Raw genomic sequence first — 14449 nt, 5'->3', positions numbered from 1 at the left:
GCCAGGACATAGTATGCCCACAACTCACTAATCATACATCTTCAGACTGTGGGGAGGAAATCAGAGATCAGAGGAAACTCACACAGTCAAGGGGAGAACATAAGAACTCCTTATAGACAGCAGTGAGAATGGAACCTGGTGCTTTACAGCGATTGTGCTAACCTCTAAGCTACCAAGACGCCCTTTTTCTTTTTAATTCAATGGCAAAATAATCTGGGTTGCTTATAACCTTATAGGTTATAACCAAAATAACCTTGCCTTGCTAGGAGCCAAGAATTCACAGAACAAAAATGTGCCACCACTCTTACACTATGGCATTGCTCGCGGAGTTGAGACAGTCTTTCATTACATTAATGGAGTGAATAGTTCTTTGTTCAGCTTTCGAACTGATAATAAGTAATTTACAATTACAAACGGGAGTGGCTTAGATCATAATCAAAGTGATAACAAAGTCTTGGAAGGAAGGGATTAAACTGGTAAACTTCATCAGTGGGCAATCCCCATTTGCAGACCTATGATCTCCACCCACTCGACACTCTACATCTAGCTTCTTAGATACTATCTAGCTGAATGGTATCTCTGACACTAAGTGCTGTTCATTAACCTCTTATACTTCACGATTAGTCACATTCCTTCACTAAGGTCCAACAGCAGTTCAAAAGCCAAAATTACTCAATATCCATTCCGACTGGGCAGGAAATTCTGAATCTCACGGTAATGTATGGTGACATACACATACTGTGATAATAGATTTAATTTGAAAATAGAAAGAGCTGAAGTCCAAATATAAAGTCATTTTTGAAATGCTGAGTTAAGGGTCTGGTTTAAAAGAACCTGCACTCACATACTTGGGTTAGATAATGCACTGAATTACCGTTTTATTCCTTATCCGAATAAGATCTGACACTGAACCGGCTCCACAGTATTCCATGACGATCCACAGATCTGTATTCTTGAAATAGCTTCCATAGTACTTTACCACATGAGGACTGTGGAGAAAGGGGAAGATAATTAAAACGTTTTTCTCGAAATAAAATAATGATTGAAAACAAAGTTCATTATCCCATCCACTAAAACAATCTTAGAAATGGTCTCAATTTACCCAATGCTGTTGCATTACAAATAATTTAGTGTTATCAGTTAGATTTGAAGTACTGGTTACATCTTCTTAGCAGGAGACTGGAGCAGAAGGGGGCTATAAAGGCTTCAGATTCATTAATTTATCACACGTACATTGAAACATATAGTGAAAAGTATCACTTCTATTAACAAGCAACACAACCTAAGGATGTGAGGGGGCAGCCCATTGGTGTCGCCAACACATTCATGCGCCAACAAAGCATTCAGAAGAACAACACAAGCAGCAACAACAACTGTAAAGCCACATACACACAGGCCTCCAACACCGAGGTTAGGCTGCCCCTTTATCTCCAACCACTAGTCCCTGGATTGGACCCGCGGACATTGGGCCTTCCACTTCCAGACTTACTGGACTCCAGGGCTTCGACCATCAGGCCCTGACCTCAGGACTCAAAGGACTGAAGGAAGACATTGGGTAAAGGGAGAGGGCACTCAAAAGGGAGGAGACTGAAATGTTTGGACAAGATTATGTACTTGTCATTGAGCAAGTTTGGTCCTGTGTATGTACTCTTGTGTGCACCACAGGAAGAAAACAAGAAAGGCAGTAAGGAACCAGGTCTCCAGGATCGAGGATGGCTAGCATCCATTCTTCTGAGGAGTGAAGACGCCTGCGGGTGAAAATTGTAAATGTTCATCAGCTACCACACAACCTGGTCAGGGCCAGGGCTTCAGTCCATTAACAATGAGGTTCAGGACAATTAACGACCAAGCTCATTGTACAGGCTTAGCGGACAAACAAGGTGAATTGTGAGCCTTTCGAATTCTCTGCCCAGAGAGTGTCATAAGACAGATCATTAGATATATTCAATGTGGGAATGGCTAAATATTTGAAAAATTGGGGAACTGAGGGCCACGGGGAACAATAACTTGAGAGATCAAGGAATAGAAAGCTATGGGGACCTGGCACAAAAGAGAAGTCAAGGTGAATGAGCAGATGACCTGGCGTCGGAAGAACTGGTTCAACCCAAGGTTAGCTGTTCTTCTTTAAAGAAAGCCACAGGATATTTAACAACAGAATGAATCACTGCACATGAGCCATCTCAGGTATTTAAAATTTATTTTCATTAACGGTTTTGTTTGTGCTTTGTGTCCCTTCCCTGATAATTTATCCAGATGTTTAACACATTTGTGTCGATATACACCCATACTCCCATTTTCCCCAGCTTAATTAACCTCACTCTGATGGCACAGATCAGATGATCAAAATAAGAATCAAGTCCGAGGCCCAGTCAAACGTCTCTGCACGAACACAAAGAGGCTTGCATTTCTTAGAAAGGGAGTTGGTGACTCTTATAAATGGGGAGGCAGAGTCATAGACCACTACAGGACAGAAACACGCTCTTTTGTTTGTCTAGTCTATGTAGAACTATTATTCTACCTGGTCGCATTGATGGGCATCTGGACTATCACCCTCAGTACCCCTCCCATCCATGTACATCCAAGTTCAAAGTGTTTATTTGTAAAGCGATACAGTGTGGGTTAGGCCTCTATGGCCCTTCGAGCAGTGCTACCCCAGCAACTCCAGAACCCCGAATAACCACAACCTAATCACAGGAGAACTTACAGTGACAAATTAACCCACCCGGTATGCCTTTGGAGTGTGGGAGGAAGCCGAGGCACCCAGGGAAAACCCACACGTTCCATGGGGAGGATACAGAGACAGGTTACAGAACTACGCCGAATGCCCCGAGCTGCAATCATGTCACACTAACTGCTACACTACTGGAGAGCCCCTTTTATTTAGGGATACAGCACAGTAACAGGCACTCTTTACCCAATTAACCTACTAACCATGCCTCTTTGGAATGCGAGAGGACACCAGAGCACCTGGTGGAAGCCCACGTGCTCCTGCGGAGGGGAGAGTGCACAAAAACTCTTCACAATGGTGGGAATCGAATCTGGAATGTTGGTGTAACAGTGATCAGCTCACCACTACGCTACTGTGACACCTGCCATGGGTTCCTTCACGCGCCATGCCTAACAGCAGGTTTCACAGCATGAGTGGGGATGAATCATATTTCTTTTCACAGCTGAGTCTGAAGTTTTTTTTAAACCATTGAGTTACCACGTCACCACAGACAAACAGGAACTCTGGCCTCTATACCCCCACAGTTCCACCATACTACAATAACATCAATATTCATTTGTTTAAAAAAACAACTAATAAGTATCCACTAAGAAAAAATCATTTTGCCTCACCTATCACACTGCTGCATAATGGAGATCTCTTTGATAATCTCCTGCAAGTCTGATTCTACCGGGACCTGTTTGATTGCCACCACTTGGCCTGACTCCTTGTGGATTGCTTTGAACACACTGCCATAGGACCTAAGAGGAAACAGATCATTAGAATTCAGTAAACATTACACACTAAAGCAATCTGCTACAGAGGGGAGAACAAAATTAGAGATTTTCCCTTCGAGAGGGAATCACACAACATACCTTGATCTTTACTTATTCCTCCCCCTCACTTTCCCCTTTTCCTCTCTGCCAGCAGAGCACACACACTAATAACAGATCTCGATCAATATCGTAGGCAATGTTCATTCCATTTCCTTCCCCTTACAGTGTCCTAAACACCACTTCAGTCACAGTGAAATTTATTGTGCACAGGTCCAATGAAAACTGGCTTGCAACAGCATCACAGGCACAGAGCATCAGTAAAGCAGTATTCACGAGAAAAATATAACTTAAGTGCAAGTTATACACAATTTTAATAAAGTGCATTTTAGTGTAAAGTGGTGCTAAACTGTAGTGATTAAGAATCAAATGGTTGAAGAGAAGGAGCTATTCTTGAAAAAACACACACAAAATGTTGGTGGAACACAGCAGGCCAGGCAGCATCTATAAGGAGAAGCTCTGTTGACGTTTCAGGCCGAGACCCTTCGTCAGGACTAACTGAAAGGAGAGAGATACTAAAAGATTTGAAAGTAGTGGGGGGAGGGGGAAATGCGAAATGATAGGAGAAGACAGGAGGGGGAGGGATGAAGCTAAGAGCTGGAAAGTGATACAGAGCTGGAAAAGGGAAAGGATCATGGGACAGGAGGCCTAGGGAGAAAGAAAGAGGGAGGGGAGCACCAGAGGGAGATGGAGAATAAACAGGCAGAGTGATGGGCAGAGAGAGAGAAAAAAAACAAACAACTAAATATGTCAGGGATGGGGTAAGAAGGGGAGGGGGGGACATTAACAGAAGTTAGAGAAGTCAATGTTCATGCCATCAGGTTAGAGGCTACCCGCCGGTATATAAGGTGTTGTTCCTCCAACCCGAATGTGGCTTCATCTTGAAGTAGAGGAGGCCATGGATAGACATATCAGAATGGGAATGGGACGTGGAATTAAAACGTGTGGCCACTGGGAGATCCTGCTTTCTCTGGCGGACCGAGCGTAGGTGTTCCGCGAAACAGTCTCCCAGTCTGCGTTGGGTCTCACCAATATATAAAAGGCCACACCGGGAGCACCGGACACAGTATACCACACCAGCCGACTCACAGGTGAAGTGTCGCCTCACCTGGAAGGACTGTCTGGGGCCCTGAATGGTGGTGAGGGAGGAAGTGTAAGGGCAGGTGTAGCACTTGTTCTTCTTACAAGGATAAGTGCCAGGAGGGAGATCGGTGGGAAAGGATGGGGGGGGGGGGGGGGGATGAATGGACAAGGGAGTCGCGTAGGGAGCGATCCCTGCAGAAAGCAGACAGTGGGGGGAGGGAAAGATGTGCTTGGTAGTTGGAGGTGGATCCCGCTAGAGGTGGCAGAAGTTACGGAGAATTATACATTGGATCCGGAGGCTGGTGGGGTGGTAGGTGAGGACAAGGGGAACCCTATCCCGAGTGAGGTGGTGGGCGGATGGGGTGAGGGCAGATGTGCGGGAAATAGAAGAGATGCGTTTGAGAGCAGAGTTGATCGTGGAAGAAGGGAATCCCCTTTGTTTAAAAAAAGGAAGACATCTCCTTCGTCCTGAAACAAAAAGCCTCATCCTGAGAGACAGAGGAATTGTGAGAAGGGGATAGCCCTTTTGCAAGAGACGGGATGGGAAGAGGAATAGTCCAGGTAGCTGTGAGAGTCTGTAGGCTTATAGTAGATATCAGTAGATAGGCCGTCTCCAGAGATGGAGGCAGAAAGATCAAGAAAGGGGAGGGAGGTGTCAGAAATAGACCAGGTAAACTTGAGAGCAGGGTGAAAGCTATTCTTGAACCTGGCATTGTAGGACTTCAGGCTTCTGAATCTGCAGCCTGATGGTAGCTGTGAGAAGCCAGGATGGCCCATGGTCGCACCTTTGATGATGGATGCGGCCTTCTTGAGGCAGCAGTCTGACAGATGCAACCAGTCACATTCTTTCAACAGTACACTTGAAACATATAAGATTATTAAGGGATTGGACATGCTAGAGGCAGGAAACATGTTCCCGATGTTGGGCAAGTCCAAAACCAAAGACCACAGTTTAAGAATAAGGGGTAGGCCATTTAGAACAGAGTTGAGGAAAAACTTTTTCACCCAGAGAGTTGTGGATCTATGAAATGCTCTGCCTCAGAAGGCAGTGGAGGCCAATTCTCTGGATGCTTTCAAGAAAGAGTTAGATAGAATTCTTAAAGATAGTGGAGTCAAGGGTTATGGGGAGAAGGCAGGAACGGGGTAATGATTGTGGATGATCAGCCATGATCACATTGAATGGCGGTGCTGGCTCAAAGGGCCAAATGGCCTACTCCTGCACCTATTGTTTATTGTCACTTGAAGAGGTTTGTTAGACTGTTCAATAACAAGCCAGACCTCCTTTACCAGTCCAATAGTAGCTATGAAAAGAATGGCATGGCTTGTATGGAGGGGGATCTTTGATGACAGAAGCTGCCTATCTGCAGCGCCTCCTGCAGATACTACCAATGGTGGGGAGGAAAGTGGCCATGATGTATTTACCACTGAGGTAACAGAGGAATGTACACCGTCTACAATAAAGGACAGTGCTCACCACCTAGCGTTAGTGAGGTAAGGATGTTGACAGTCTCAATTTGGATGAGGCAAATCAAGTCAAGCAGGAGGTACAGGAGCCTAAAGAACAACATGTCAAGATTCAACAACAGCTTCTTCCCAAGTATCTTGCAGCCAGCTGAAAAACCCTACCTCAGTCTGTATTCCTTCCTCTCTTGATTGCACTGATGCTGTTTTATTTTGTTGTGCAGTTTTGCATAATTTATGTTAATTAAGCTCAGTTTATTATTTTGTGACTGTATGTGCTGGATCGTAACTACAGGTATACAAGACCTTTAGATCCAGGAGCAGAATTAGGCCATTTGGCCCATCGAGTCTGCTTTGCCACTTCACCATGGCTGATCCATTTCCCTCTCAGCCCTCAGTCCCTCTCAGCCTTCCCCCCATCTCCCTTCATGCCCTGACTAATCAAGAATCAATCAACCTTTGCTTTAAACATATGTAAAGGCTTGGTCACCACAGCTGCCTGTGGCAGCACATCCCACAGATTCACCATTCTCTGGCTAAGGAAATTCCTCTTCATGTGCGATATATGCACTGCGTTTTGCACTTTGGCCCCAGAGGAACAGTGTTTTGTTTAGCTGTATAGATGTGTATGGTTGAGTAACAATAAATTGCATTTGAAACTTGAGGAGACATCTTTCCGGCAATAAACTGTGAAATTGTGGGCGGTGATCACAATGCAAACGTAAAAGCTGAAGTCAGAAGACGGCTACAAAACGTGCTCGTTGAGAAGTGCGGGTGTCCATTGCCGATATGTGCGCACAGGCGTCCTTGCACAGCCTCTAGTGTTTCCTTTATAACAGGAAACCCACAAGCAGATACTAGCTGTGGGGAAGCAGTCTGCCTGCACCTTGCACCTTCTGTGAGCGCACATCAGAAAAGAAACAAGAACATGCCCATCTTTCATGATATCTCAACATCCCACTGCACAGACAACCTCTAAAATTTGTGGAAAATGCCTCCAAGGCTACAAGTTCAATAAGCATGGTCTATTTCATTACGTGCTCGTCAATATTAAATTCTGGAGTTTCAATTAAGTGAAGTGGCTAGCTTGAGTCCTTTCAGAACAAAAGCTCTAGAGGATTACTGAATTAAAGCTCTAAAGGCTCAGCCTCAGAACAGAAGGATGTTGTAAAGAACAGAGATGCAGAGGGATTTCTTTAGCCAGAGGGTGGTAAATCTGTGGAAGTCGTTGCCGCAGGTGGCTGTTGAGGCCAAGTCATTGGTAAGGAGGTCAAAGAATACAGGGAGAAGGCAGGAGAACGTGGCTGAGAGAGATAATGAATCAGCCTTGATGGAATGGTGAAGACTTGATAGGCCAAATGGCCTAATGTTCTCTGTATTATTTTATTATTTTTATTTACACATTTTATCTTCTTTTGCACGTTGGTGTTTTGTAGGTTTTTTTCTGTACATGCCTGCAAGAAGATGAATCAGAAGATAACATCCATGTACTTTGATAATAAATTTACTTCAAAATATGAGATTTCAGTGAGAGGTTAATTCATGGGGCAGAGACACAGAATTCTTGTGGGTATTCTTGCCAGCTTCTGACCTACCGGCTGTGGTCACCCGTCGCCCTTTATCTCAGAAGCACTAACGAGGCACCCACCCTTTTCAGTGACCGCCTAATCAGTTGCTAGAGTAATGTCCAAGCAAGATAATCATGGAAGAGGAAGGTCGTCCAACCCATTTTACTTCAATCATGCACAAAGATTGGCAGTCTCCTTCTCTATTATAGTTTTAGTTGGTCAGCTATGAGTCAGAAAGTTATGGTTTTAAAAATGATTCCAAAGACTTGAGTATAAAATGCAGGCTGCCAATTCCAGTGCAGTGCCACGTTAACTGACCACCTTCCAGACAACTCATTAAACCGAGGCTCCGCCTGGCCCCTGGTATGCTGCAAAGAGATCCCACAACAATATTAGGAAGAAGATTTATCTCATCAGTGCAGAGTACAGTTCAACAAGAAAAGAACAGGAGCAGACCCTTCAGTCCACAATCTTGTGCTAGACAAATAGAACGGCCAACTAAACTAATCTCTTCTACCTACATGAAGTCCATCCACATCCTTTCATTTTCCTCACACTCACGTGCTCACCTAAACATTTGTTAGAAGTCTCTAATATGCCTGCCTATACTGCCACCCAAGGCAGTGCATTCCAGGCACCTATCGCTGTGTAAAAATCTTGCCCCTCACATCTCGTTTGAGATGGTGCCATCGCACCTTAAACACACGTCCTTTGGCATCAGAGATTGCAACCTCAGGAAAAAGATACTGTTTGTCTCCTCTCTCTATGCAAATAAGGAGGCCTGTCTGTTTAGAAGAAAATGTTTCCAGTCACACGGATTGCCACATATACCATCGGGTCAGTGAGCTCAATAAGGCTCAGTGATACAGAAAATTGTTCATCTGGCTTCCTGTTTGTATTTATTGTGGGTTTCCAGTACATCAAAAATAGAAACAATATGTTCCATGATCTGCCCCAACTTGTCTACAAGTAAACCTACAACAGAAATGTATGTACAGTATGTGCTGTGACTACATCACAGAGTGTTATGCCTCACACAAGTCAGAGTACTAGAAAGGGTGACCTCACTGAAGCCTATTGAATGGTAAAAGGCCTCAATAGATCAGAGGTGGAGAGGATGTTTCCTATGGTGGGGAGTCTAAGACTAGAGGACACAGTCTCAGAATAGAGGGGCATCCTTGTAGAATGAAGATGAGGAGGAATTTCTTTAGCCAGAGAGTGGTGAATCCGTGGAATTCATTGCCAGAGGCAGCTGTGGCAGCCAAGTCTTTACGTATATTTAAGGCGGAGGTTGATAGATTCTTGATTAGTCAGGGCATGAAGGGTTGTGGAGAGAAGGCAGAAGATTGGGATTGAGAGGAAAAATGAATCAGCCAAGGTGAAATGGCAGAGCAGGCTTGACGGGCCAAATAGGCTTAGTCTGCTCCTATATCTTATGGTCTTATGCTTAAACTATCTCAGAGCAATTGGGGTGGGCCTCAAAATTGCAGCCTTCCCTGTGATAACAACATCCCAGAAATTAATAAACAGACTCTCAACCCTCCGGCTAAAAAAAAATTTGCTCATCTCTGTTCTAAAGGGATGTTCTTCTATTCCGAGGCTGTGCCCTCTGGTCCTAGACTTCCTTACGGCCCTCCACTGGTCAAGGAAGTATGATATGAGGAGCAAGCTGTTGACCATGCAGCAGGCTCCCTCTCTCCATGCAGCTGATGAACCCAAAGGAACGGCAGAGTTTGGCATCTGCGGCTAGTCAGTGTTGAACTCGATCAAGGTCTTAGGGAGTCCAGCTCTGGATTTCTCCCCTCAGGGTTTACTCCCAAAGCCTCCCCATGAGTGAGTACAGCCACAAAGCAGCAGAGGTTTAAGATCAGTTTTTCATCTCCATGATGAGCTGCCAACCACACTAACAAGCCCCATCTGCCCAAAGCAACTGGTTTTAAAGCTGCTTTTACCCCTTCTCCTGCCAGAAGAAATGGCTCCACCAGGCTAAGCCACACATGATAGCCAGAAAATGGACTTAGTTGTCAAAGGCTATTTGAGACACACACAATCAGGAGCATTTAATACATAGTTGAAACTTTTCCCCACTACCACCCCAGCTATAACGACATTAAGAAACCACCTAGACATACACCATCCCACTATAGGAAACATCCTCCCCACGTCCACTCTATCTTGGCCTTTCAATATTCAAAAGGTTCCAATGAGATCCCCCTTCATTCTTTTAAACTCCAGTGCCATAAAACGCTCCTCATACAATAACCCTTTCACTGCCAGGATCATTCCTGTCAACCTCCTCTGGATCCTCACCATTATGAGCGCATCTTTTCCAAAAGAACGAGCCCAAAACTGCTCACAATACTCCAAGTGTGCATTGACTAATGTCTTGTAAAGCCTCAGTGCCTTCAGGAGGAGGTTTAGTGTCACTGACATACATCGTGAAATTCCGTTAAACTTGGTTGAAAGACGTTTTGTTTTGGAGAAATGAAAGAGGACTAAGGAGTGAGGCCCAGAGACCGAGTTTGCTGTGTTGTCCTCTCTGCATCAGCTTGAATAACCAAAAGAAACTGAGAAAGCACGTTGGCTGTGTACTTTAACAGAAAAGCTGGAAACACTCAAAAGATTGGATGGGATCTCTCACAATTCAAAAGATTCAGAGATTCAAAGTAGATTTATTATCTTATATACGTATGCAGTATATAACCCAGACGTGGCTTCTCGCAGACAGCCATGAAACAAAGGAACACCCAGTGTGCAAAATAACAAATCAAGCAAGTAACACCCAAAATACTAAACATTAAACTGCGGAGTCTTTGAAACAGTCTAGGAATGTTCAGTTCGCACTCTGTCATTCATTGACTGTAGGCTGTCAGTCTGCCCTGATCAAAATCGCACAAAACAGCAATAAAACAAAGTAGTAACCAAAAACACACATAATATGAACTGCAGAATCCTCTAAACTGAGTGCAATCCACAAAATGTGCTGAGCAAACCTTGCCCGAGACTCAAGACTTCTGCACCTTCCGCTGAAGGAAAGAACAATCAACATTTTGGCTTCCTAATCGTTCATAACTTCTGACCCAAACCACAGATCTGAAACATTAATAATTTCTCTGTCCAGACATATGAGTATTTCCAGCATTTTTTGACTACAGACCTGTGCAAAAATAGTGCTGGCGAGACGCGGCAATGCTTTACAGGCAGCAACAAAACTACTAGTAATAACACTTTTAGTGGATTATGATCACTGCAATCCACAGCCTGCAATTTCCCTTTGGGAGCTGTGCTTCTGAACCATCTGCATGACCTGGCGTTTATGTGGTCTCCTGAAGGAATCAGCAAACGGGACTACTGTAGCGGTGTGCTACACGCAGCGCTAAAATAACGACACGGAGTCGGTAAACTGCAATCAACGATAATTTTATTCAAACTTCACAGCCTTGTTTTAAAGCCTCCCTCATCCCGCCCTCCCCAGGCGCGGATGCTCCAAGAGACACGTACTCACAAACCCCCGCAGGCTTTTCTCCCTTTGTTGCGGACCTGGCCTTTGTGCCGGCGCGCTGGCTATTTGTGAGCCGGTTCGAGTGCGCTAGGAAGTGGGTCGCCACATAAACCCCCCCCCCAATGTCCACAGTCTGGGCCGGACCCTGTTTGGGAGGTCGGCCTCTGCGCCGAGGCGCCGGAAACTCAACCGGTTGCGCCAGGTCCACGTGGGCCAGTTTGAATCGGTCCACCATGAAAACCTTCTCTCTCCCCCCCCCAACGTCCAGCACAAACGTGGACCCGTTGTTCCGGAGCACCGTAAGCGGCCTCTCGTAGGGCCATTGCAGCGGTGGCCGATGCCCGCCCCTTCGTACAAACACAAACTTACAGTTCTGCAGGTCTTTGGGTACGCAGGTCAGGTTCTGCCCATGCTGCGAAGTGGGTATGGGGGCCAGGTCACCGAGCCTCTCGCGTAGTCTGCCCAGGACTGCTGCGGGTTCTTCCTCTTGCCCTCTTGGGGCTGGTATGAACTCCGCGGGGACGACCAGGGGTGCGCCGTACACCAACTCGGCCGACGAGGCAAGCAAATCATCTTTGGGCGCCGTGCGGATGCAGAGTAGGACCCAGGGAAGCTCGTCCGCCCAGTTAGCTCCTCGCAGGCAGGCCATAAGAGCTGACCTTAGGTGACGGTGGAAACGCTCCACTAGTCCGTTCGTCTGTGGGTGGTAGGCAGTTGTGTGGTGCAGCTGAGTCCCCAAAAGGCTGGTCATAGCTGACCGCAGGCTGGAGGTAAACTGGGCGCCTCTGTCGGAGGTAATGTGGGTTGGTACACCAAAGCGGGACACCCAGGTGGCGATCAGTGCCCGGCACAAGATTCAGAGGTGGTGTCTGTGAGCGGGATCGCCTCTGGCCATCTTGTGAACCGGTCCACGATAGTCAGGAGGATCCGCGCTCCGCGCGACACTGACAGGGGGCCCACGACATCCACATGAATGTGGTTGAAACGCCGGTGGGTGGGGTGGAACTGCTGCGGCAGAGCTTTGGTGTGTCGCTGCACCTTGGCCGTCTGGCAGTGCATGCACGTTCTGGCCCATTCACTGACCTGCTTGCGGAGTCCGTGCCAAACAAACCTGCTAAGACCATCCGGACAACCGTCCGGATGGAGGGGTGCGCCAAGTTATGAATGGAGTCGAAAACACGTCGCCGCCAAGGTGCCGGGACGACGGGACGGGGCTAGCCGGTGGCGACGTCACAGAGTAGGGTCCTCTCACCTGGGCCTACGGGGAGGTCCTGGAGCTGCAAACCGGAGACTACGGTTCTGTAACATGGGATCTCCTCATCTGCCTGCTGTGCCTCTGCCAGCGCCTCACAGTCTACCCCTTGGGAAAGGGCATGAATGTTAGGGCGAGAGAGCGCATCCGCCACGACATTGTCCTTACCCGAGACGTGCCGGACGTCCATCGTGTATTCAGAGATGGAGGACAGATGGCGCTGCTGGCGGGACGACCAGGGGTCTGACACCTTCATGAACGCAAAGGTAAGCGGTTTGTGGTCCGTGAACGCGGTGAAGGGCCGACCTTCTAAGAAGTACCTGAAATGCCCGATTGCCAGGTACAGCGCCAACAGTTCCTGGTTGAAAGCACTGTATTTGAGCTCGGGTGGCCGCAGGTGTTTGCTGAAAAACGCCAGGAGTTACCAGCGACCCGCAATGAGTTGCTCCAGCACTCCCGACTGCCGTGTTAGATGCGTCCACTGTGAGGGCGGTAGGGATGTCCATTCTGGGGTGCACTAGCATCGCAGCGTTCGCCAAGGCTTCCTTCGTTTGAATGAAAGTGGCGGCGGACTCCTCGTCCCAGGTAATGTCCTTGCCCGGACCCGACAGCAGGGCGAACAGGGGGCGCATGATCCAGGCAGCTGAAGGGAGGAAGCGGTGGTAGAAATTCACCATACCTACGAATTCCTGAAGGCCTTTGATCGTGGTGGGTCGGGGGAAATGGCGGACTGCATCTACCTTAGCGGGCAGAGGGGTTGCCCCGTCTTTAGTAATCCTGTGGCCCAGGAAGTCGATGGTGTCGAGCCCAAACTGGCATTTGGCCGGGTTGATTGTTAGACCGTATTCACTCAGTCGGGCATAGAGTTGGCGGAGGTGGGACAGATGCTCCTGACGACTGCTGCTGGCTATGAGGATGTCGTCCAAATAGATGAATGCGAAGTCCAGGTCGCGTCCCACCGCGTCCATTAACCGCTGGAACGTCTGTGCAGCATTCTTCAGGCCGAACGGCATGCGGAGGAACTCGAAAAGGCCAAATGGGGTGATGAGAGCCGTTTTGGGGACGTCCTCAGGATGCATCGGGATTTGATGGTACCCTCGGACGAGGTCTACCTTGGAGGAGATCCGTGCGCCGTGCAGGTTTGCGGCAAAGTCCTGAATGTGCGGCACAGGGTAGCGGTCCGACGTGGTAGCCTCGTTCAGCCTGCGGTAGTCGCCGCACGGTCTCCAGCCCCCTGTCGCTTTGGGCACCATGTGCAGGGAGGAGGCCCATGGGCTGTCGGACCGCCGGATGATCCCCAATTCCTCCATTCTCTTGAACTCCTCCTTTGCCAGTCGGAGCTTGTCCGGGGGAAGCCGCCGAGTGCGGGCGTGGAGGGGTGGTCCCTGGGTCGGGATGTGGTGCAGTACGCCGTGTCGGGGCATGGCTGCCATGAACTGCGGTACCAGAACCGATGGGAAATCAGCCAGAACCCTGGTGAAGTCATTGTCGGACAGCGTGATGGAGTTGAGGTAAGGGGGTGGCAACTGGGCTGCACCCAGGGAGAACGTCTGAAAGGTCTCGGCGTGTACCAGTCTCTTCCTGGGCAGGTCGACCAGTAGGCTGTGAGACTGCAAAAAATCTGCACCCAGAAGCGGTTGGGCTACGGCGGCCAGTGTGAAGTCCCACGTGAACTGGCTGGAGCCGAACTGTAGCTGCACCTGACGGGTGCCATAGGTCCTTACTGTGCTGCCGTTCACGGCCCTCGGGGGGACCCGGTGCCCTGTTCCAGGTGTCGTAACTTGTCGGAGGTAAGACGCTGATCTCGGCACTGGTGTCGACCAAAAAACAGCGTCCCGACCGCTGGTCCCACACATACAGGAGGCTATCCCGAAGGCCAGCAGCCGTAGCCATCAGCGGCAGCTGGCCCTGGCATTTCCCGGGAACTGGCAGGGTGGGCGACAACGGCGGGCTTCTGCGCCCCACCGCTGGTGGTAGAAACACCATTGTTCGTTGGGCTCCCCACCCCTGCCTCTGGGGTTAGCGGGCTCTGCGGCCGGGCCT

The 14449-nt window shown here is 48.2% G+C and overlaps 1 protein-coding gene across 3 annotated transcripts in view; it reads right to left on the bottom strand.

Annotated features, from left to right (window-relative positions):
* Positions 1-14449, bottom strand: part of LOC132399972 (serine/threonine-protein kinase 3/4) — a 331476-nt gene that overhangs the window by 265381 nt on the left and 51646 nt on the right. For all 3 annotated transcript variants that reach the window (XM_059980968.1, XM_059980970.1, XM_059980969.1), the window contains exons 3-4: positions 3340-3468; positions 875-989 (exon numbers count right to left, since the gene is read on the bottom strand). In XM_059980968.1, coding sequence (XP_059836951.1) covers positions 875-989; positions 3340-3468 — 244 coding nt within the window. The remainder of the gene's footprint in view (positions 1-874; positions 990-3339; positions 3469-14449) is intronic.

Source organism: Hypanus sabinus, chromosome 9, assembly GCF_030144855.1.
Source record: "Hypanus sabinus isolate sHypSab1 chromosome 9, sHypSab1.hap1, whole genome shotgun sequence".
Classification (NCBI taxonomy): domain Eukaryota; kingdom Metazoa; phylum Chordata; class Chondrichthyes; order Myliobatiformes; family Dasyatidae; genus Hypanus; species Hypanus sabinus.
The sequence above is the reverse complement of the archived record's forward strand: the minus strand, read 5'-3'. Positions and strand labels throughout refer to the sequence as shown.